General features: G+C 55.6%; 1 protein-coding gene across 1 annotated transcript; it reads left to right on the forward strand.

The window, feature by feature from the left end:
- Positions 1 to 12,778: 12,778 nt before the first annotated feature.
- On the forward strand, positions 12,779 to 19,857 carry LOC103347509 (putative speedy protein E7). Its single transcript, XM_008254017.4, has 10 exons — positions 12,779 to 12,841; positions 13,697 to 13,778; positions 13,983 to 14,081; positions 14,247 to 14,363; positions 14,551 to 14,712; positions 16,741 to 16,799; positions 16,947 to 17,032; positions 17,436 to 17,610; positions 17,695 to 17,811; positions 18,841 to 19,857. Exons 3-9 carry the CDS (start codon positions 13,985 to 13,987, stop codon positions 17,752 to 17,754), a joined length of 756 nt encoding a protein of 251 aa, XP_008252239.1. The 5' UTR covers positions 12,779 to 12,841; positions 13,697 to 13,778; positions 13,983 to 13,984; the 3' UTR covers positions 17,755 to 17,811; positions 18,841 to 19,857.
- Positions 19,858 to 20,421: the final 564 nt, after the last annotated feature.

Genomic DNA, 20,421 nt, shown 5'->3' on the forward strand with positions numbered 1-20,421 from the left:
TGGCTCCAGTGATCAGGCCCTGCCATGCACAGGAGAGACCTGAGTGGAATTCTTGACTCCTGGCTCCATCCAGGCTCCTCAGATGACTACAAACAACAGCCAGTGCTGGGCCAGGCTGAGGCCAGGGGCCAGGAGTCGGTTCACGTCCCGGCTGCTCCACTTCTGATCCAGCTCCCTGCTAATGGCCTGGGAAAAGCAGCAGAGGATGGCTGGAGTGTTTGGGCTCCTGCCACCCACCTGGGAGACCAAAGAAGCTCCTGGCTCCTGGCTTCAGTCTGGCCCAGCCCTTGCCATTGCAGGCATTTGGGGGAGTGAACCAATGAACTGGGTGCCCTACCTCTCATCTAGCTATCTTCTATCTCATCTATCTTTCTCTTTATCTCTATCTTTCAACATTTTTTTTTTTTTGCAACTAACCTTAAATCATGACAATCACCCTGAGGACATTTCTGTCCCAAAGCCCACTCGCCATTCACAGAATGTTGGGCATCAAGGGAGCAGGCGTGGTCAGTGTGCAAAGGTGACCGCTCGGCCGGCGCCGCGGCTCACCAGGCTAATCCTCCGCCTAGCGGCGCCGGCACACCGGGTTCTAGTCCTGGTCAGGGCGCCGGATTCTGTCCCGGTTGCCCCTCTTCCAGGCCAGCCCTCTGTTGTGGCCCGGGAGTGCAGTGGAGGATGGCCCAGGTGCTTGGGCCCTGCACCCCATGGGAGACCAGGAGAAGTACCTGGCTCCTGCCATCGGATCAGCGCGGTGCGCCGGATGCAGCGCGGCGGCCGCGGCGGCCATTGGAGAGTGAACCAACGGCAAAGGAAGACCTTTCTCTCTGTCTCTCTCTTTCTCACTGTCCACTCTGCCTGTCAAAAAAAAAAAAAAAAAAAAAAGGTGACCACTCCCCCCCCACACACACAAAGATCACCACACCCAGGGCACACCCCTGAGAGACCCATTCTAAAAACTCGGTTGGGAGCCACATTTGAAGTTCAGGAGAACAGGTCGGCATGACAACCTCAGCAGTGACACGCCCACCTCCCTGCCCCAAAGAAGGCAGCCGAGGGTTCAGTGTGAGTGACAGCGGCCCTGAACCACTGCTCCCTTCATCTGCACCCCCGAGGCGCACTGCCTGCTTCCGGGCTCCTGATACCCAGACCGTGCCCGGAGGCCACTCCTGTCTATGGCGTAGACCCACAGGTAACACCTGTACTTGGGATCCATCCAAGCTCCCTGGGGGCCCCATTCTCCTTCTGGGTCTCCAGGGCCAACCCCCGAAGGCTGTGGGGTGGGTATTGCTCTTCCCCTCGCCCCTCCCCCACTCAGGGGAGCAAGGCCCAGGTTCCAGGCAGAATCAGGATGGAAACTCCAGCTCCGAGCTCCACGCTCAAAGAGAGACAGAAACTCAAGCCCACAGGAAACTGGAAGATGAGACTAAGGAGAAAATTCTCATACATCATCTGCCTCCAGACATACTGCTTCTGCCTCTCTCTTTGACTTTTAAAGAAATCTGGGACGAGGTAGGGGAGTGTCTCCCAGTGGGGCGGAGCGTGGCTGCGTGCTGGGGGGAGCCACAAGGGCCGAGAGCTGAGCCTGCATCATCAGACCCAGCAGCTGGAGGGGCCAGGCTGCAGGTGACAGTCCTGGTCCTGGGACAGGTCTGGAAAGGTACGGTTGGACATGGTTGTCGGTGGACTCCACACCAGTCCCCCCTCCTGCTCTCATAAAGAGACAAAGCCCAGAGAGGTTCAGGCGTTTTCCCAAAGGCACCCCAGCTTTGTAAAGCCTGGGACAGCCCCCTAGCCCTGAGAACCATGGGAAATCTGCAGGCACCATGCGGTAGGGACAAGATGAGAACTTCTACCTCCTCGGTGCCTTTCCCCTCCTTGTGCTTCTGCCAACACGGACGGATGACTTCTTTCTGAGGTCCAGGGAAAAATCAGCCACTTATTGGTGCCGTGGAGATGAAGGGAAGAGGAGGACCGGCGATCAATTCCCGTGAGAGAAAAACATTACCAGCAGGAGAGGGTGAGTGGCAGGTGTGCCCGGTCCCCATCCCCGGCTGTCCCTCCAGCCTTGGATGGAGAACGGTTTGCAGTGAGCGTGAGGGAATGAGGGCAGAGCAGTGCACACTGTCCTCCAGGCGCCCACTGAAAGGTGGGCGGGGGGCTTGGGCCGGTGGGGGCCGGGGCAGCTAGAAGTGTTCAGGTGCCAGGGAATTTTAGGAGTTAGGATGGATCGCGTGTGAGGGGACATGACGGGGAACTGTCAGGACACCCCCCAGGAGGGAGGGGGAGCTACTTCCTGAGACAGGGCACGCACCAGAAAGAGCAGGTGTGAGTGCAGCCAGGATGCACCCGGGCCGGAAGGTGTGGGCCCCTGAGGAGCCAGCCAGAGGCCTGAACTGGGCATCCTCAGCGTGCGGATGAGCACGGTGAAGAGGGGCTGCGGAGGAAGGCGATGGCAGAAAGAGACCACAGCTGGGAAAGCAAGCAGAGCCTCCCGCGGTGTTCAGGGTCTGGGTCGGGGGTGGGGAGGCACCAGGAGGGAGCGGAGACTTAGCCCGTCTTCTGTAACAAATCGACACATCGCCTGAGGCTGGCACTTCCTGAAGAAGGCGGCCTTTCAGCTCCCGGCAGGTTTGGGAAGCTGAAAGGCCGAGGTGGGGCAATGAGCGGTGAGGGCATCGCAGTGGTGGGAATGCGTGCACAAGTGATCTACTGGTGAGACAGGAGGCCAGGGGGACTCCGGTGCCAGGCTTGCTGTTGGGCAATAATTTGGTCTCATCCAGTGTCCGCTAATAATAACTGATAGAATTAAAGAAGAGAGAACGACCCAACATGGGAAGCGGGATACACAGCAGACTCCTAGAATGGCAGATGTCCTAAACAGCACTCTGGCCTCAGAATCAGCCCTTAAGGCATTCAGATCTGGCTAAAAAGCCCATGAGTTTCTCAGACACAGAAAGCTAAGACACTGTGGCAATAAATGACCTACATGAAAGATCTCTGTGAGTGAGATCCCAGTGGAAAGAAGGGGCCATCAAAGAAGGAGGTAACTTTCTCTGAAGGGAGGAGAGAACTTCCACTTTGATTATGACCTTGTCTAAATAAGGTTGGGGTTTGTGAAATCAAGAAGCTTCCATAGCCTTGGCAGCTCGTGACAAGAGCCTCGGGTGATCACTGACGTCATAAATAAGAGTGTCAATTGTTAAGTCAACAACAGGAGTCACTGTGCTCTTACTCCGCATGTAGGATCTCTGTCCTTAATGTGTTGTACTATATGAATTAATGGTAAAACTACTACTCAAACAGTACTTTATACTTTGTGTCTCTATGGGTGCAATCTGTTGAAATCTTTACTTAGTATATACTAAGTTGATCTTCTGTATATAAAGATAATTAAAAATGAATCTTAATGAAGAATGGGATGGGAGAGGGAGTAGGAGATGGGATGATTTGTGGGTGGTAGGGTGGTTATGGGGGGAAAAACACTATAATCCAAAAGTTGTACTTTCGAAATTTGTATTTATTAAATAAAATTTTCTTAAAAAATAATAATGCCGTCTCCTAGGAAGCACACTGATGCCTTCTGGGGGCAGCGCCCCCGTGACCTAACCAGCTCCCAGGGGCCACCACACAGAGGAGCAGGCTTCCAACCCAGGAAGATTTGAGGGCAGCTCAACCAAAGCCGAAGCACAGCAGGCGCCCGGGAGGCAGGAGGGCCAGCACAGCCTGGGCTGCCCCATGCCGAGGGCACCAGCCCCGGGGGTGGGGCCAGGAACAACAAAGACTAAGAACATCCAGGGAGATCTCACAGGTAGCTTCCGAGGCTCCTCCCCGACCACTCCCATCCCGTCCACAAGGGCTGTCAACACTGGAGACTCAAAGCAGTGACCTGCACCCTGTGACTCATGCACCTCCCAGTGTGCAGGTTTTATATCAGTGAACACACACACACACACTCATATCACACACAGACACACACACACACACTCATGCCGAAGCCCCCGGCCCTGGCTCCCCACCCTGGGCCCTGCGGTGTGGGGTGGCTTGGGGTGCGTGCATAGCTGGTTTTGCTTCCTGACAACCCAAAGCCAATGCGTCGGTCAGGGTTTCCAGTTGTGAACGCTAGAAGCCCCTCATGCTAGTTCTAGGAGTAAACGAAGTATTAAGGAGAAAGACATACACCAGCCACAGAGAACTCGAGAGAGAGCTGGCCGTGCCACACACAGCCCTGACCCGCAAGGAGCCGCTGCTCCCAGCACCCCCTGAAGCTGCTGAATCCGGAAACCGCTTCCACAGCCATGTGCCCCTGCCCGGCCCTCTGCACCTCAACCCACACCAGCAGGGCGTACAACCTCGACTGGGTGCTGGGATTACCGGGCCTGAACACACGAGGGCGCTCTTCAAGGCAAGAGGAGCTATGACGTCACCTTGTGAGATTCCGCTTGGGAGGGCGGGATTTACGCTGCGGGAGGGATCCAACAGCGAAGTGGGCAAGCAAAAGAGCAGAGGAAGCTGCGGGAGGCCAGAGACACACACAGCAAGTGCACAGACCCCTCCAGCACACTGAGAACCCAGAGGGGCAGGGCGGGTCTGCAAACCCGAGCTGAGCCACAGGAGGAAGGCAGCACTTCCATTGGAACCACAGCGGAAGCAGTGATGGAGACTGGAAAACCAGAACGAATGGTCCGCCACAGCCGCGGGTCATAGCGGCGGGCCACAGCCGCGGGACACGGCCTGGAAAACCCAGGCGGCACCGCTGGAGAAATGGCGGGGCCTTTTCATCGGCTGCCTGTCTCAGGAGCCACTGTTGGCCCCCTGATATCCACCACCTTGAAAAGTGTGTGGCTTGGTATTTTTTGCATCTCCAAAAAAGAAGACAGAAGCCCCTGGGTAGTTTTTTCATAATAACACATCATCCGTGAACTCTGTGAAGACTCCTCATAGCCATGGATTGCACCAAGACAAACTTAGCTTATATTCCATTTTTCATTAGCTTTTAAAATTGTGTGAATATAGGCCAGTGCCACAGCTCACTAGGCTAATCCTCCACCTTGTGGCGCCGGCACACCGGGTTCTAGTCCCGGTCGGGGCGCTGGATTCTTTCCCGGTTGCCCCTCTTCCAGGCCAGCTCTCTGCTGTGGCCAGGGAGTGCAGTGGAGGATGGCCCAAGTGCTTGGGCCCTGCACCCCATGGGAGACCAGGAGAAGTACCTGGCTCCTGCCATCGGATCAGCGCGGTGCACTGGCCGCAGTGCGCCGGCCGCGGCGGCCATTGGAGGGTGAACCAACAGCAAAGGAAGACCTTTCTCTCTGTCTCTCTCTTTCTCACTGTCCACTCTGCCTGTCAAAAAAAGAAAAATTGTGTGAATTTATTTTGTGTATTTGAGAGGCAGGGAGACAGACAGAGAGCCCTGAAGCTGGCAGTACGGAGCGTAACTGAAATCTGCCATGTGGGTGGCACGGACCCACCTGCCGCCTCCCGGGGCGGGCATTAGCAGGAGGCTGGACTCTGAGGGGAAGCTGGGACTAGAACCCCGGCACCCAGGGGACTCAGGGGCGCCAGTCTGCACCTGCACCTCTACCCCAGAGCCCACCCGGCCCGAGCTCTTTGAGGCACCTGTTGTCCTGAGTTAAGGATTTCAAGAAGGAGAATAAACCCCGTCCGTGTTGCCTCGTGTCATCTGGAAACAGAACGCGGTGCCATGACAGAGTGTGAGAATGGGGCGGGAGCGGCCGCCCCTCTCCCTGTGCACCCCAGCAGGGCGCTCGGCCCTCACACCTGTGCTTATTGCGTGCGGCAGAGTGCCCCAGGTCTCGGTCCTTCAAGCCCCTGCCTTGTCCCTCACCCATCCATGTCCTGTCCCGGCCTCATGGTGGGAGGGGTGTCGGACTTGACCGTGGGACTTGCCGACTGAACAAAGCCCTTCCTAGCTGGCACTACACTGCACAGGCCCTGGGAGCGGCTCTCAGGCCTCTGTAGAAAGCTTCCCCTCCTAGGGCCAGCGCTGTGGCATAGAGGGTAAAGCCGCTGCCTGCGGTGCCGGCATCCCATAGGGGCACCAGTTTGAGTCCCAGCTGCTCCACTTCTGATCCAGCTCTCTGCTGTGGCCCGGGAGTGCAGTGGAAGATGGCCCAGGTCCTTGGGCCCCTGCACCCACATGGGAGACCAGGAAGAAGCTCCTGGCTCCTGGCTTCAGATCGGTGCAGCTCTGGCTGTTGTGGCCAGTTGGGAGTGAACCAGCAGATGGAAGACCTCTCTCTCTCTCTCTGTATAACTCTGACTTTCAAATAAATAAATCTAGAAAAAAAAAAAAAAAAAAGAAAGAAAGTTTCCCCTCCCACCCTGAGAGCTGACTCCTGCAAAAAGCAGAAAGTATTTTGGGGCAGGAGTCTGAGCTGGGAGCCCAGACCAGCGCCAGTCGGCACTTGCTGGAGTCCAGATCCTGAGTGTGTTCACCCGTGACACCTAAAACCATTCACCACAATGGCATACTGGCCTGAGAGCTGTGACCAGAGACGCACTTCAACTCTTAATATGATGCAACTCCTCTCCCCATACAAGAGGGAGCAGGTGAGGCAAAATAACAAGCCCCACCCCCAGCCCCCCAAGATGAACCTGCAGCCTTAGGAGAAAGACCTCAGAAGAAACAGGGCCTCTGCCCCTGGGTGACCACTGGGAGGTGGCCAGCCGCCAGGAGCCCGGGGCAGAAGGGGCCTCGTGGTGGGGCGGGAGGTGGGAGGCACAGGGGCACTGAGCCAAGTTCATGGGCGGGGAGTGGCACCTTCTCCCTGTCGGGCTAATGGCACCCTCGGGACTTCTCGTCTCCCAGTGCAGGGCCCAGCTCTGCCCACCCAGCCACCGGGCCCCAGCGGCGACTGCACAGACCCGGTCTGTGTTCTCACACCCACAGAGGGGAGGGGAGCATGAAGGGCGGATGGGGGCACTAGTACATCCCCCTCCCGCTCTGCACCCACGTTCCTGCCTTCTCGGGGGGGTGTGTTGTGAGGGCTCTCGTGTTGCTGGTTGGCCCTGAGGTCAGGTGCGGAAAGATGAGGACAGCTCCCCCCAGCCCAGCCCGGCCTCCCCTCACTCTGCATGGAGCCCTCAGCTCCTGGCCCTGCTGCTCCCAAGGAGAAGGGGCTCCCCCCTCTGCTCCCCTGGGGCCTCCCCCTCCCACTCACCTCCCACATCCCCTTCACTCCCGCTGCCCACTGAACTCCACTGCCCTTTCAAATAAATACTTTAAAATCAAATAATTCAGCATGTAGGAACTGAAATACTTGGGGCACATAAACCCAAAAGTTCACCTAAATTATTGTGATGAATAACAGAACAAAAAAAAAAATACAAAGGTAGAAACTGGTATCAACTCCTTGCCCAAGTGGCTTTTTCATTTAAATAAACAGAGGACCAAGGAGATTCAAGTCTTCCTGCCACGTCACCGACCCGTGGCAGCCAAGAAGACAACTCCGTGGCCACTGAGCCCTGCCTGTGTTTGGCCACGGCCCTCCCAGCCCCCGCCAGCGCTTCCAGCAGCGCCTGTCTCTGGCCCCACCCACGGGCCTGTAACCTGCAGATGCACCCGGGCACGGCTTCAAGGGAACACCCGGCTGTTGGTCCAGTAAATGGGATCAGCACTGGCAGCCTCGTGTACACAGCCCCCCCTCCCCGCGACCACCACCTCTGGGGGAACCTCACCACGGACCCCATCTCTGCTGCCAGGAACGGCAAGCACTTACCAAACACCCCAGACTGCACAACGTCCGAGCCTGCACTGAGCCGCCTAAGGAAGTGTTCTTATTAGAGCAGCAAGAATTCCTCACACTCACGGAACCGTCTACACTTTCAAAACACTTGCCCGCATCTTCTGGTCCCTCAACAACCACACAGAGGGGCGGGCGCTGTGGCATGGTGGGTTAAGCCACCACCTGCAGTGCCAGCATCCTGGATGAGCACTGGCTCGAGTCCCAGCTGCTCCACTTCAGATCCAGTTCCCCACTAACGCTCCTTGGGAGACAGTGGAAGACGGCCCAGGTGCGTGGATCCCTGTCACCGACGTGGGAGACCCGGATGGAGTTCCTGGCTCCTGGCTTCTGCCTGGCCCAGACCCATCCTTTGCAGCCATTTGTGGGGTGAACCAGCAGAGGGAAAAGCACTTCCTCTGTCACTCTGCCTTTCAAATAAATAAATAAATCTTTAAAAACCACGGGAAAGAGCTAAGCATCTGGCTTATTTTACTATAGATTCCTGCATCCTAACAACTTCAGATGGTGGCATTTTCACAATGATCCGAAACTACATATCCCCTAAGCATGCATAGTTGCCCCTCAGCCCCTGAACCCCATGGACACTAAAGTCCCAAATGCGCAAGTCCTTTATGCAAAACGGAAGCCACCCTTCATTGGTGGGCTATAGTCTAAGTGGCCCCCCGGGTTCTGCACTCACAGCTGCTCTTCGGGCCTTCACTGCAGAGGGGGCGCTCCGAGCCAACAGGAGCCCACACCCCGCGCCCCCAGCTGCCTGACGGACCTCACAGCCAGCCTTGCCTAGGGCCGTTCTGGTTCTGAGGGACCCAGGGGCAGGGCCGGCTTCTCCCTCGTTATGGAGAAGGGCCTGGCCTTCAGCTGTGTTGGCGCAGGAGCCAGGCATATGTGAAGTCGTAAGCAACACAGCCCAGGGCCGCCCATGTAGGGCACCGCGTTCTTCCCGGGCGCTGTCCGGGATACCTCAAATGCCTAGTGACCCCCAATGAGCCCTGCCTCCTATGCCAATAAACCACGCCCCCAATGCCAGTGGATCCCACCTCCTATGCCAATGAACCAGGCTTTACATCCCGGCTCCTGAATAGGGCCAAACTATACTCTATCAAAGTCCAAACAATAGCTCACCGAGGAAAAAACCAGCTAGCCTTTATACAACCAAGAAAAAATGCGGAGGGTGGGGAGGCGGCACTGTGGTGCATGTTAATCCTCCACCTGTGGTGCCAGCATCTCATATGGGTACCGGTTCTAGTCCAGGCTGCTCCTCTTCCAATCCAGCTCTCTGCTATGGCCTGAGAAAGCAGTAGAAGATGGCCCAAGTCCTTGGGCCCCTGCACCTGCATGGGAGACCCAGAAGAAGCTCCTGGCTCCTGGCTTCGGATCCACCCAGCTCCGGCTGTAGCAGCCATTTGGGGGAGTGAACTAGCAGGTGGAAGACCTCTCTCTCTCTCCCTCTCATTCTACCTCTCAAATAAATTTAAAAACAAAAAGAAGTTGAAATGGATTCTGTGTGCACACAAGAGACAGTGTAGCAGAAACCAAAGGGGCTGAGCCTTTCGTCTTTGTTGGCACCAGGGGAGGGGTAGGGAGTCTTTCCTCCTTCAAAAGCACAGACTGGCACACAGTGATAAGAAATGACACAGAGACCCCTTCTGCCCTTCGCCCGGCTATAGAGTAATCCTACCATCCGGACAGGGTAACGGAAGGAAGTCTCTGGGTGGTGTCCAGCCTCAGCCATTCAGTAATCCACCCAGCTTCCCATGCACTGTGTGTGTGCACGCGTGTGTGTAGTGCTGTGAGGTTTTATTGCGTGTAGGTTTCACATGCACTTGGCTGTGTGTGTGCGCATGTGTGTAGTGCTGGGAGGTTTTAGTGAGTGTGGTTTGTGTGGCCACCACACACAGTTGCTCCCTCACACCATCTCTTCCGCAGCCACAGCCACCTCCCGCCCTCCCGCGCCCCCACATCGGAACCACTAGTCTGTTCTCTATCTCCGTATCACTGCAATGGCTCTATAGACGAGAGCAGGTGCTCCCAACACGGAATAAAAAGACAAGTTTATTTTGATATACAAATGCTTGAAATTCGTGCATGGCATTTTTCATGAACTTTCTGAAGACTGTCACAAACAGAATCCTGCAGATTCTACAGGAGATCAACTTGTCTGCTCAGCACAGCTTGCTTGAGATGCACCCACGCTGCTGCTTTTCAGTGGCGATCAGAATTCCGCACTTTCTGAAAACACAGCAAAGCAAGAAAACATCCAGAGGCCTCACGGGCTCCAGCTGCAGGGGTGCACAGGGTGCCCCTGAGGTCTGTCTCCATCGAAGCCGTCAGGTGGAACAGCGAGCCAAGGACAGGGAAGAGAGGTGCGCAAAGTCATCACACACACCCGGCTCTCATTTCTTCCCGACGTGCAGGCACTTTGCTTTTCTTGCTTTTTTATTTTTCATGAATGCTGCCTTCAAAGCCACCACTTCCTCTGTTGGATGATGCTTGTGAACAACAATGGCTTTACGGAAAAAAATCAAACTTTGACAACAAAAAAGCTGCTCTCCTGGACTTCTGGTTATGGGCAAGAGAGAGCAGACAAGCCTCTCTCCTCCACCTTCTGAGAACCATGGAAACACTGGTATAAATCCTGAAAGACTTGCAGTGTGCAGAGACTGATCTAGACGGACGACCCCAGGACGTGCGGGATGACAGGTAGGCTCTGCGAGTTTTCCTTTTGGCTTCTTAAGTCTCAGACTGAGTGCTGGGGAGGTCACACACCCAGAAACGCCAACAAGCACAGACAAAGCGCCAAGAAAAGCCCTGTCTGACCAGCCAAAGGACCAGGAAAAGGCCACTCTAACTTTTTTCTAATGATCCACCCGTTCCAGCTAAACATCATGGGGGGAAAACGTGACCCAGCCTCACACTCACTAGCCAAGACTGAGTAGAAAATCCAGACTTCCACCTTCTTCTGGTTGTAAGAGGCACCCGGCCACTGACCCTCCCCAGCCCCCACCAAACCGTCACCACCAGGGTGACATCAGACAAGGCCAAGTGAGAGCCAGGATTCCATCCGCGCCTGACAGTAAGGAAACCTGTCCCTTCCCCACTGCGGGGTCAGCGCAAGGCACATGGAGGTCCTGGGCGCTCAGCCCCACACAGCAGTAGCCAGGCCTTCCGAGCCAGCTCAAGGGTCAACAGGGTAGAATGGCGGCACCTGCACTTCCCTCTCGGTTGTCATTGGCAACACAACACTCTGCCACCTCTGCCAGCCTTCCTAAACAGAGCGCCTTCAGTGAGCAATGGTGGACATGCTTGAAATACATGAAAGAGTAAAAAACAGTTCTATACCCAGAAGAAATTAGTATCAGACAGACAAGAACAAAAGAGTTAATGAGAGATAGCTCATAGCGTGGCTTCTCGTAATACAGAAATCTCCGAATATCTGCCTCTGAAGGATGGATAAATGAACTGTAACATGGTCACACAATGGAATACTTTGCAGCAGTAAAGATGGAAGACTGTAGTAAACTGCAACAGTGGGGTTGGACCTGCAGAACAAAATACTGGGGAAAGAGAGCAGCTCCCAGAAGATTCTATATTCACACTCTACAAGAGCTCCAGTTCAAAAATCTATGCCCAAGACATTGTAGAACCATGCACAGGAATGCTAAACATAAAATACAAGACATGGCTGAACACCAGGTGCGGGGGTGCAATGGGCAGGCTAGGGGAGGAGGACACAGGTGCATGTGAGTGATTCTAACAGCTCAGTTCTTGTATTAATCAGTAAGTTCACAGACGTTTTAAGAATATGGTCATGTGTTTTTAGAGATACATGAATGCATACAGACAATGTTTAAAACAGAAGGCCTTATTTATATAGAGATGCATGCTCACAGTAAAGATTAAGATTTGTAAAGATTGGGGCCAGCACTGTGGTGCAGCAAGTTAAAGCCCTGGCCTGAAGTGCCGGCATCCCATATGGGCGCCGGTTCTAGTCCCAGCTGCTCCTCTTTCCATCCAGCTCTCTGCTATGGCCTGGGAAAGCAGTAGAAGATGGCCCAAGTCTTTGGGCCCCTGCACCCGTGTGGGAGACCAAGAAGAAGCTCCTGGCCCCTGGCTTCAGATCAGCGCAGCTCCAGCCACTACGGCCATCTGGGGAGTGAACCAGGGGATGGAAGACCTCTCTCTGTTTCTACCTCTCTCTGTAACTCTTTCAAATAAACAAAATAAATCTTAAAAAAAAAAAGATTTGTAAAGATTAATATTTTTGTGCTAAAATTAAAAGTATATTTCCATGGATACTATTTTTTAAACTCAACAAACCTTATGGGATGCCAGTGCCGCAGGTGGCGGCTTTACCCGCTATGCCACAGCGCCGGCCCCTGGCAAAGCTTTAGTTCAAAATATAAGAAGTAAAAATGTTTGATTGTAATACAATGGTAGCTGGACACACATGAGAAAAAAAGGAATAAAATAAGCTATCTTAATTTTTATTTACAGATGTGTCGTTTCATTTAGGATCATGAAGTGGATTTGATTAAACACAGGTTCACGGGGGCTGGTCTCGGGGGCAGGCGTTGTGGTGCCATGGGCAACCTGCCACTTGGGACATCCACCTCCCATATCCGAGTGCCTGAACTGGGTCCTGCTGATGTGCACTCTGGAGGCAGCAGATCACGGCTCAAGTACTTGAGTCCCTGCCATCCACGTGGGACACCCAGATGGAGTCCAGTTCAGTTCCTGGCTCCTGGATTGAACCTGGCCCAGCCCTGGCTGTTGTGGCCATCTGGGGAGTGAACCAGTGGATGAAAACTCTCTTTCTCCCCCTCTCTCCCTTCCTCCCTTTCAAATAACTTAAAATGAATGAACTGTTTTTAAGAGTGGGGGTCACGCTGGGGTTAGAAGGGTGACTTCGTGCTGAAGCCTCTTCCCTTGGGGCTCACGGCCTTTCCCTTGAGTGCCTGGTGGAATGGGGTGACGTCATCAGTGAATCACGGCAGAGGCTCCGGAATCTTGGGAGGCATTTGACCCGACACTTGGATACGGTCAGGGCTGTTCTCACTCGGCCACAGGGCTGTGCTCTGGTAAGTATGAACCCAGCCTTGAGGGCCTGCATCTCAGGAGAGCTCTCGGGGTACTCATTCGGACTGGACATGACTCAGCTCTGCAGTGGGCTCTCTTGGATCTGACTCACGCCCCTCCAAGGTGTCTGGGGTTGTAGGAGGGTTCACGTGGGTGTGCCCTCTTGAACTTGTAGGGGAGACAGAACAGGAGAGATGCAGGCAAAGGGCAGAATGACAAATGCAAACATGGACCAGACAGCAGCCTCGGGAACTTGGGAGCCCTGGGGAGAGTGGGAAGCAGAGAGAACAGAGGGAGACATCGCGGGGGGATGAAGTGGCTCTGCCTTCCTGTGGGGGGACCAGCACGGCCTCAGCCAGCTTCCTGGGCCATTTCAGACGAGAACAGGCCACTCTGGGAGTATTTTGGGGCCAGGCTTGATTGCCCATGAACTTACAGTGGTTCCTAAGGATATTTAGGTAGAGCTGATGAAAAAATAATAATAATAATAAAGTGTGTGAGGTCAGCCAGTTGACCCTACTGGAAACATGACTGAGGCCCAATGTTGCTGCCACCAGCCACTCTTCCCTTGAGCACTTGTCACACATGGATACTAATCCCACATCAAAGTGCAGCAGCCATGGTCAAGGGACACACTCACGACAAGCCATTGTCTTCTCACCTTTAAGTCGGGGGTGTTATAAACCTTACCTCTCAGATGATAAGGACGAAATGTGGTTAAGTCTCAGTGCACAGGCCAACAAAGTTTAATAAGCAATCAGTCACTCTTAGCTGCCATTATTGCAATTCTAATAATTAATGTTTTTCATAAGAAGCAGGTGATTTAAGGTTTTCATGTTTTTTATATATATATTCAGAGAAGACGGGATCTCTATGAGATCCATATCAGCTGCCTTGGAGATTGCTCAAAGCCAGCAGAACCCAGCAAAGAAGGGTCAGGTAAAAGGGTGTGCCTGGGCCGGAGGGCAGGTGCGTGGCAGCGGCGGGCCCCTTGCCCTGCTTGCTGTGTGAGTGAAGATGAAGGCACGTCTCAGCCCAGCACCGCTCACTGTCTTCCCTCTGCTCTCCTGAGTTGAGTTCTGCGGGGGAGCACAAAGGTGTGGCCGGTGAGTCAGGAGGTCCCTCTCTTTTTCACTTGTGCAGCCATGGAAGACACCAGACCTGTGTCCACAGGAGTGTCCTCCAGGGACCATGATGCACTACGAGAGGCACCGGAGGGCAGCCTTTGCCCAGGGAGCACAGGTAAATCCTGGGCCCTGTAGACAGGTGCGCATGGAATGCGGTCATCTCCCTCACAGCCGTGTCCTCAGATGGCAAGGGCCGCCCTCAGGGCGAGGGAGAGGCGAGGAGTCCAGCACAGCCCGGCCGAGGGCCTGCTGTGTCGGGCGGGGACCTCTCTCCCTGCAGACCCACAGGACAGCAGCCCGTTGGCCTCCAGTTCTGCCTCTTCGGTCGCTGAGCCTGAGCAAGAATTCAGGGGGAAGAGGGACCGGAAGACGAGGAAATCGGCGGGTGCCCAGCCAGGTGCGTGTCCTCGGTCATACCTCGGCTTCCTTGTCCCCACACGAAGGGGTGGTTACGGCCCAGTGACCGCACTTCGCCCTCACAAAGCAAGGCCTGGTCTTCAGCATGAGTTGTCAGAGAAAGGCCCGGGACCTCCCAGCTGGGTCTCCTTCATACTCACGGGGGCCTTGTGTTCCCTCTGACTCAGCCGCCTTAGAAGCTGTCTCAGAGCTGAAGTCCTGGAGGAAGAGGGGGCAGAGGAAGAACATATGGACTGTCAATCATGTCGAGGGCACAAAACTCAGAATGAACAAGAGGAGAAGACCCAGTTACCGCCCGGAGGACCAAGAGGCCTTCTACCGGCTTCTAGGTGTGCCCTGTGAGCAGGCAGCGTGCCCGGGGGCCCTTCTGAACTGAGAACTGCGTGGATGGAGGGCAGTGGCTCAGCCCACTCTCCGACCACCAAGGAAGTCTCAGAGTGACCCCTGGTTCTGTTGTGGCATGGTGGCTGCTTCCCGGCTGAGCCACCAAGACCCACTCCTGGATTCCCACTGCTCAGCGTCCTAGAGAGCAGAGCCGTCCCAGTACATTTGCGGTTGCTGGAACTGCAAAGCACAGCCTGGGTCATTTATCAAGAACAGATGCTCGTTTAGTTCAAGGCTGGGAGGCTGGGAAACCCAAGGGCATGGTGATGGCACCTGGTGGGGCCTCCACAACCCCAGGGGGCAGCACACAGAGGAGCAGGCATGCTAGCTGGGGTCCTTCTTCCTATAAAGCCACGGGGAGGGCCTCACCCCATGACATCCCCTAATCCTAACGGCCTCCTAAGATGGCCACCTCCAAACAACATTGACAATGAATCTGGGGAGGAAGGTCCTCACACCTGAACTTGGTGGGGAGGGACAATCTCAAATCTCTGCAGTGCTGGAAGGACAAGTGAGATCAAAGTGGGAGGAGGCAAAAACCAAACAGTAGGTGCAGAAGTAGGCTGCCAGCCAGCGATGAGGGCCCCGAAGGAGCTTCTTTAAGAGGCCCTGACACCCAGAGGTAGCTGTGGGTGACAGCGGGAGACTTCATGAAGCAGGAGGTACAGCAGAGGTGACAGCAGGCCCAGAGGAGGCGGGACTGAGCGCGGCAGATTTGGGGACAGCACTGAGGTCATGCTTGTCCCACGTAGCATCCACTAGCCACACGTAGCTTTTTAAGTTAAACTGAGGGAAATAAATGTCTAAAACTCAGTGTCGCTGGCCACGCTGCAAGGGTTCAGGAGGCACATGTGGCTGGTGGCCGCCGTACTGGACAGTGCCAGGACTGAACATCTTTTTTTTTTTTTTTTTTTTTTTTTATTTTTGACAGGCAGAGTGGACAGTGAGAGAGAGAGACAGAGAGAAAGGTCTTCCTTTGCCGTTGGTTCACCCTCCAATGGCCGCCGCGGCCGGCGCGCTGCGGCCGGCGCACCGCGCTGATCCGATGGCAGGAGCCAGGAGCCAGGTGCTTTTCCTGGTCTCCCATGGGGTGCAGGGCCCAAGCACCTGGGCCATCCTCCACTGCACTCCCTGGCCACAGCAGAGGGCTGGCCTGGAAGAAGGGCAACCGGGACAGAATCCGGCGCCCCGACCGGGACTAGAACCCGGTGTGCCGGCGCCGCTAGGTGGAGGATTAGCCTAGTGAGCCGCGGCGCCGGCCGCAAGGACTGAACATCTTCATCGCCACGGACAGTTCTGCTTCTGAACTCTTCTGAGGCCAAGGCTGAGTGGAGACGAGTCAGGGAAAGGGGCCACGACCCTTCCGTCCTGCCTGCTGGACAAATGCCCTTGTCCCAGGTCAGAGGAGAGGGACCCCGGGAGCTGGCCCTCTCAGGGCATCACTGGAAAATGGCCCCTCTGGGGACAACTCTAACCACAGAGGCACCTGCTGGAGAGAGGAGACCCAGGAAAGGGAGCGGTGATGCCCTGGAGCCCTGCCCAGGCGCTCACTAACCACACACGCAGGGAAGCTTCCCACAGCTACAGCACGGTGGTGACTGTCACCACGAGGCCAGAGCCCCATTTAAGCTTCTGAGTGGAGGCAGACTGTGAACTCTGGAAAACGGGGTCGCGTTGTGCAGTGAACAAATGCATCACATCCCAAGGTGACTACATGAGAGAGTCAGGAACAGAATTCACGCCCCACCATGGAAACTCGAGGTGCACAAGGATGTGGCCCAGGAAGGAGCAGTGGCTGTGGGTGGGGTTCAGGCGCATCTCTGTCCTGGAGGGAAGGGAGCTGCTTCTCTCCCAGGGCACAGGGGAACATGAGGCGGTCCAGGTCATCCTCTGCCCCCAGTGCCAGGCTCAGCCCCCCTCCCCCACCCCCCAGGGCTGCTCCACGGCGTCCACGATCCCTCCTTCCCTTGCAGAGGACCCCGTCATCCAGAGCTTCCTGGAAGCTGACATTTTCCTCAAAGTGTCTGACAAGGTACCTGCTGCCCGGAAGTGAGGAGGCCCCGCCCCCGGCCTGGGCTGGGGGTGGTCAGGCCGTGCCTGCAGAGGCCCTGGAGGGAGCTGCGGCGGGTGCTCCCTGCCCCTCTGCCCAGCCCAGCCCCTCACCGTCCTGTCTCCGCAGTACCTGCTGGCCATGGTGGTGGAGTACTTTGGCCGCGTGGGGCTGCCCGGACACCTCTACAACAGGATCCACTTCTTCCTGGCTCTGTGAGCGCCCCCTGGGGGACCAGCTCTCAGATCTGTGCAAATCCCCACACCCCATGCTTCCAGCACCCCACCAGGGGGCCTCAGCAGAGGCCCATGTGCCCAAAGCCCCAGACCATCATCCCAGGCATCACGTGGCCGTTTGGGGGAGGAAACGGTCCTGAGATAATGAACGAGGTGGGAAACGCCCTTTCTGCCCAGGGCACTGAGCTCCCCGAGATGACAACCCTGGGGACCGATGGGTCCCACAGGCTCAGCGTCAAGGCCCCCTTCTAGGGGGTCCCCAGCAGAGAAGCCGTCCCCAGACTGTCCTCCTGGACACACTCCCCCTGGGCGCGGGGTCCCTCCGGCGGGGCCTCTTTCTCCTGCACCGCCCGAGGCTGCCTCTCCTCGTCTCCTGTGGCAGCTACATAGCCTCCGACATGGAGGAGGACAACCCCACGTCCAAGCGGAGCATCTTCCAGTTCCTGCTGGGTAAGGAGCACTGGCCAGACCTCTACAAGGAGTTCCTGAAGCTGAAGGTGGAGTTCTTCCACGCCATGGACCACCGCGCCTGGGTCACCGCAGAGCTGTGCGAGGAGGTCTGTGGGGGCGCCCAGGGAACATGACGGGGACTGGACGGGCCCCTCCCTCCAGGGCTCACCCACTCTGCGTTTTGTTTTCAGATCCAGGCCCAGAATCCACATCACTGGGTCTGGAGCCGGGAGCGCCAGTGCGCCCCCTAGGTTCCCAGGCCTGGGAACGCCGCCGCGGGTGGTGCCATGGGGGCTGCTGATGGCCAGGTGAGTATGGGTCCCTCAAGTGAGTGGGCATGAGGAGGTGGGTCTGCGGTGTCCCGGTCACAGCGTCTTCATGTCTGCCAGAGAGGGCGCTGAGCACTCCTGTGATAAAGTGTTTTATATCCAAGTTCTCCCAATGAACTTGATGACAGAATCACATACCCATACGTGGTCTCCACTTGCACATCCAACTTTCTGGGAAGCCCTCTTGGAAACGCTACTCTAGATAACAACTTCTGTAGAGTTCTGGTCTGAGTTGAAAATTGTAAACATAAATCCATGGAAAACACTGAGGTCTTCCCTTCCGGACTCGGGGCTGCTGCCACCGTTGGCTCTTGGGAGGAAAGAGGCAGATAAATTCCAACATGTCCTCCCACGTCTAGTGCTGTGCTCCCGTATGAAGCAAAGCTGTGCCGGCTGGGCCCTCGGGGGACGTGCTGAGGGTCTCATCTCATCAGGGGCAGAAGCCGCTCCCAGGGCCCTCTGGCCTCTGGAGAAGTAAGATGGCTGGAAACCAAAGGAAAGACATGGACAGAACTGTGCAGAAGGACATGATAGGCGACGCGGTCATAGAAAACGGTCACCTGTCTAGCATCACACTCTTTAGAGAGCACTTTCTCGGGTTCAGATTTCATTTTGTATTTGGATGTACCGAAGTGCGGGGAGACAGCTGCACGAGAATAATCCCGTGAGCACCCTGGCCACGCTGCAGGTGCGACCGAGCCTATTCTGATCCTAGCGAGGAAAGAAAACGGGAGAGAGCAAAGCAGCTCACGTGTGCCCTGGATCAACCTAGTTTGGTGTAAACTTTAATTCAGCTGCAGGCTTTGTATGTGAGAACCACCACGGATGTCAGGAATCTCAAAATTCCAAAGACAAAGAGCAGTCCGTGAGGTCCCTCTTGGGCCTTGTTATCACGAGCAGTGAGGGGGGACAGCTGCTCTTCTAGCTCCTTCGCGATACACGGGGCGATCTCATGCTCAGGGTGGTCTGCCTTCCACCTTGCCTGATCTCACTTCTCTTATTTTGTAGCTCCTGCCCACCCTGACACCCCCTCCCCCAACAAGGAAGTGACTGCCTTTTCCCCGGCTCCAGGCACTGGCAGAGGGGCAGCAGCTGGCCCCCAGCTTTCCTCTAGCCCTGCCAGAGTCCAGGGAGAGCCTGGGCCACAGCAGCCCGTCCCCGGGGTGTCAGACCAGCTGAACGTACGCTGCCCACCCCCAGGCTTCACATGGATGTCGGCCAGCAAAGACCCCTGACTCCTGGCTGTCCTGGGAGGGGTCCGGCAGTAACTTGGAGGGGCACGAGGGGAAACCAAGACTTTCAGAGCAGAAGCCACAAGTGACAGGAAGACGGAGAAGGGATGGGAAGTCCAGCAAGAAGCCCGGGCCCCGCAGCGGAAGAGGAACTTGGAGGAAGAAGCCAAAGCAACAACAGGAAGAGGCAAGGAGAGGAGAGGAGACAGGAAGGGGAGAGACACACGGCAAGCAGGGGGAAGGGCCCCTTCCAGACACACAGGGCCTCGGGGGAAGCTGTGCTCAGAGCTCGTCCTGAGCCAAGGGCTGGACTGTCCAGGGAGGCCTTGTCTGGTGGAGACGGCTGGGCAACTTCAGCCACAGCACTGATGGGGGCAGGGAGACTGTTGGCGCGCAGACCTGAGGCTGAAACGGAAGTGGGAGTGAGAGGGGCGAGACCGTATGCAATCATACGATCTGACAAAACGGACACAACCAGCTTCTGTAGTGAGAAGAGGAAAGGAGGAGAAGAGGCGAGAAGCGGTCAGGGCCCAGGGCGTGAGCAAAGCTGGGAACAAGCAGAAGCCGAGGTTGGAAAAGAGGGCTCAAGGTGTCCTGTGAAGATTGGCTCAAAGCAAACGGGAGCTGTCCTAAATGCTGAGAGCCATGAGCCGACGCAGTTCGCCAAGAGCAAAGAAAACAGACCAAGAGACACACACATATTTAATAAATATTAAAAATAGGACACGACTGGGATCTGCCATACGACTTGTATTAATAAATTTGAACTCTACTAAACAAAAAAGAGCTTCAGACTGACTCCCAAAGCGACACCTGGCTCTACACTGTAAGTGATGAGACTCAAATGACTATGAGGTGCCCAGAACAAGTCGGGGGGAGGGGGAGGGTGGGGAAGGCAGGTGTTCCAAGGAAACTTGGAAAAGGAGAGTGGGAATTGTGAGCCTGACACTAAGAAAAGGAAGGCACAAGCTCAAACCCCTCCTAAGAGCCCAGGAAACACATGTTGGAGGGGAGGTGCTGGGACGGTCTGTGCAGCCAAGCCCAGGGAAGGCTATTAACCGTGACCCAGGGGCCCGGGCAGGTTTCTGAAGCTTGATTTGCCCTGCTCAGGTTTTTCAGCTCTCTCTATGTACATCACTTTTAGGTAGGAAATTGTATTAACTGAGCTTCCTACAGGAAAAATAACTGCAGTGGTCAGACAGAAATTTTTTTCTTCCCATGGGAAGAATTGATTTTGTCACATCTCCTAATAGCTCCAACATTCCCAGGGACGTCACAGCCAGCAACACAGCTGCCATGCAACCCTCTGTATCCCACAAGCATCTGGCATTTGCTCTCCGAGTCATCTGGAACCTTC

The sequence above is a fragment of the Oryctolagus cuniculus genome, chromosome 2, assembly GCF_964237555.1.
Source record: "Oryctolagus cuniculus chromosome 2, mOryCun1.1, whole genome shotgun sequence".
In the NCBI taxonomy this organism is placed as follows: Eukaryota; Metazoa; Chordata; class Mammalia; order Lagomorpha; family Leporidae; genus Oryctolagus; species Oryctolagus cuniculus.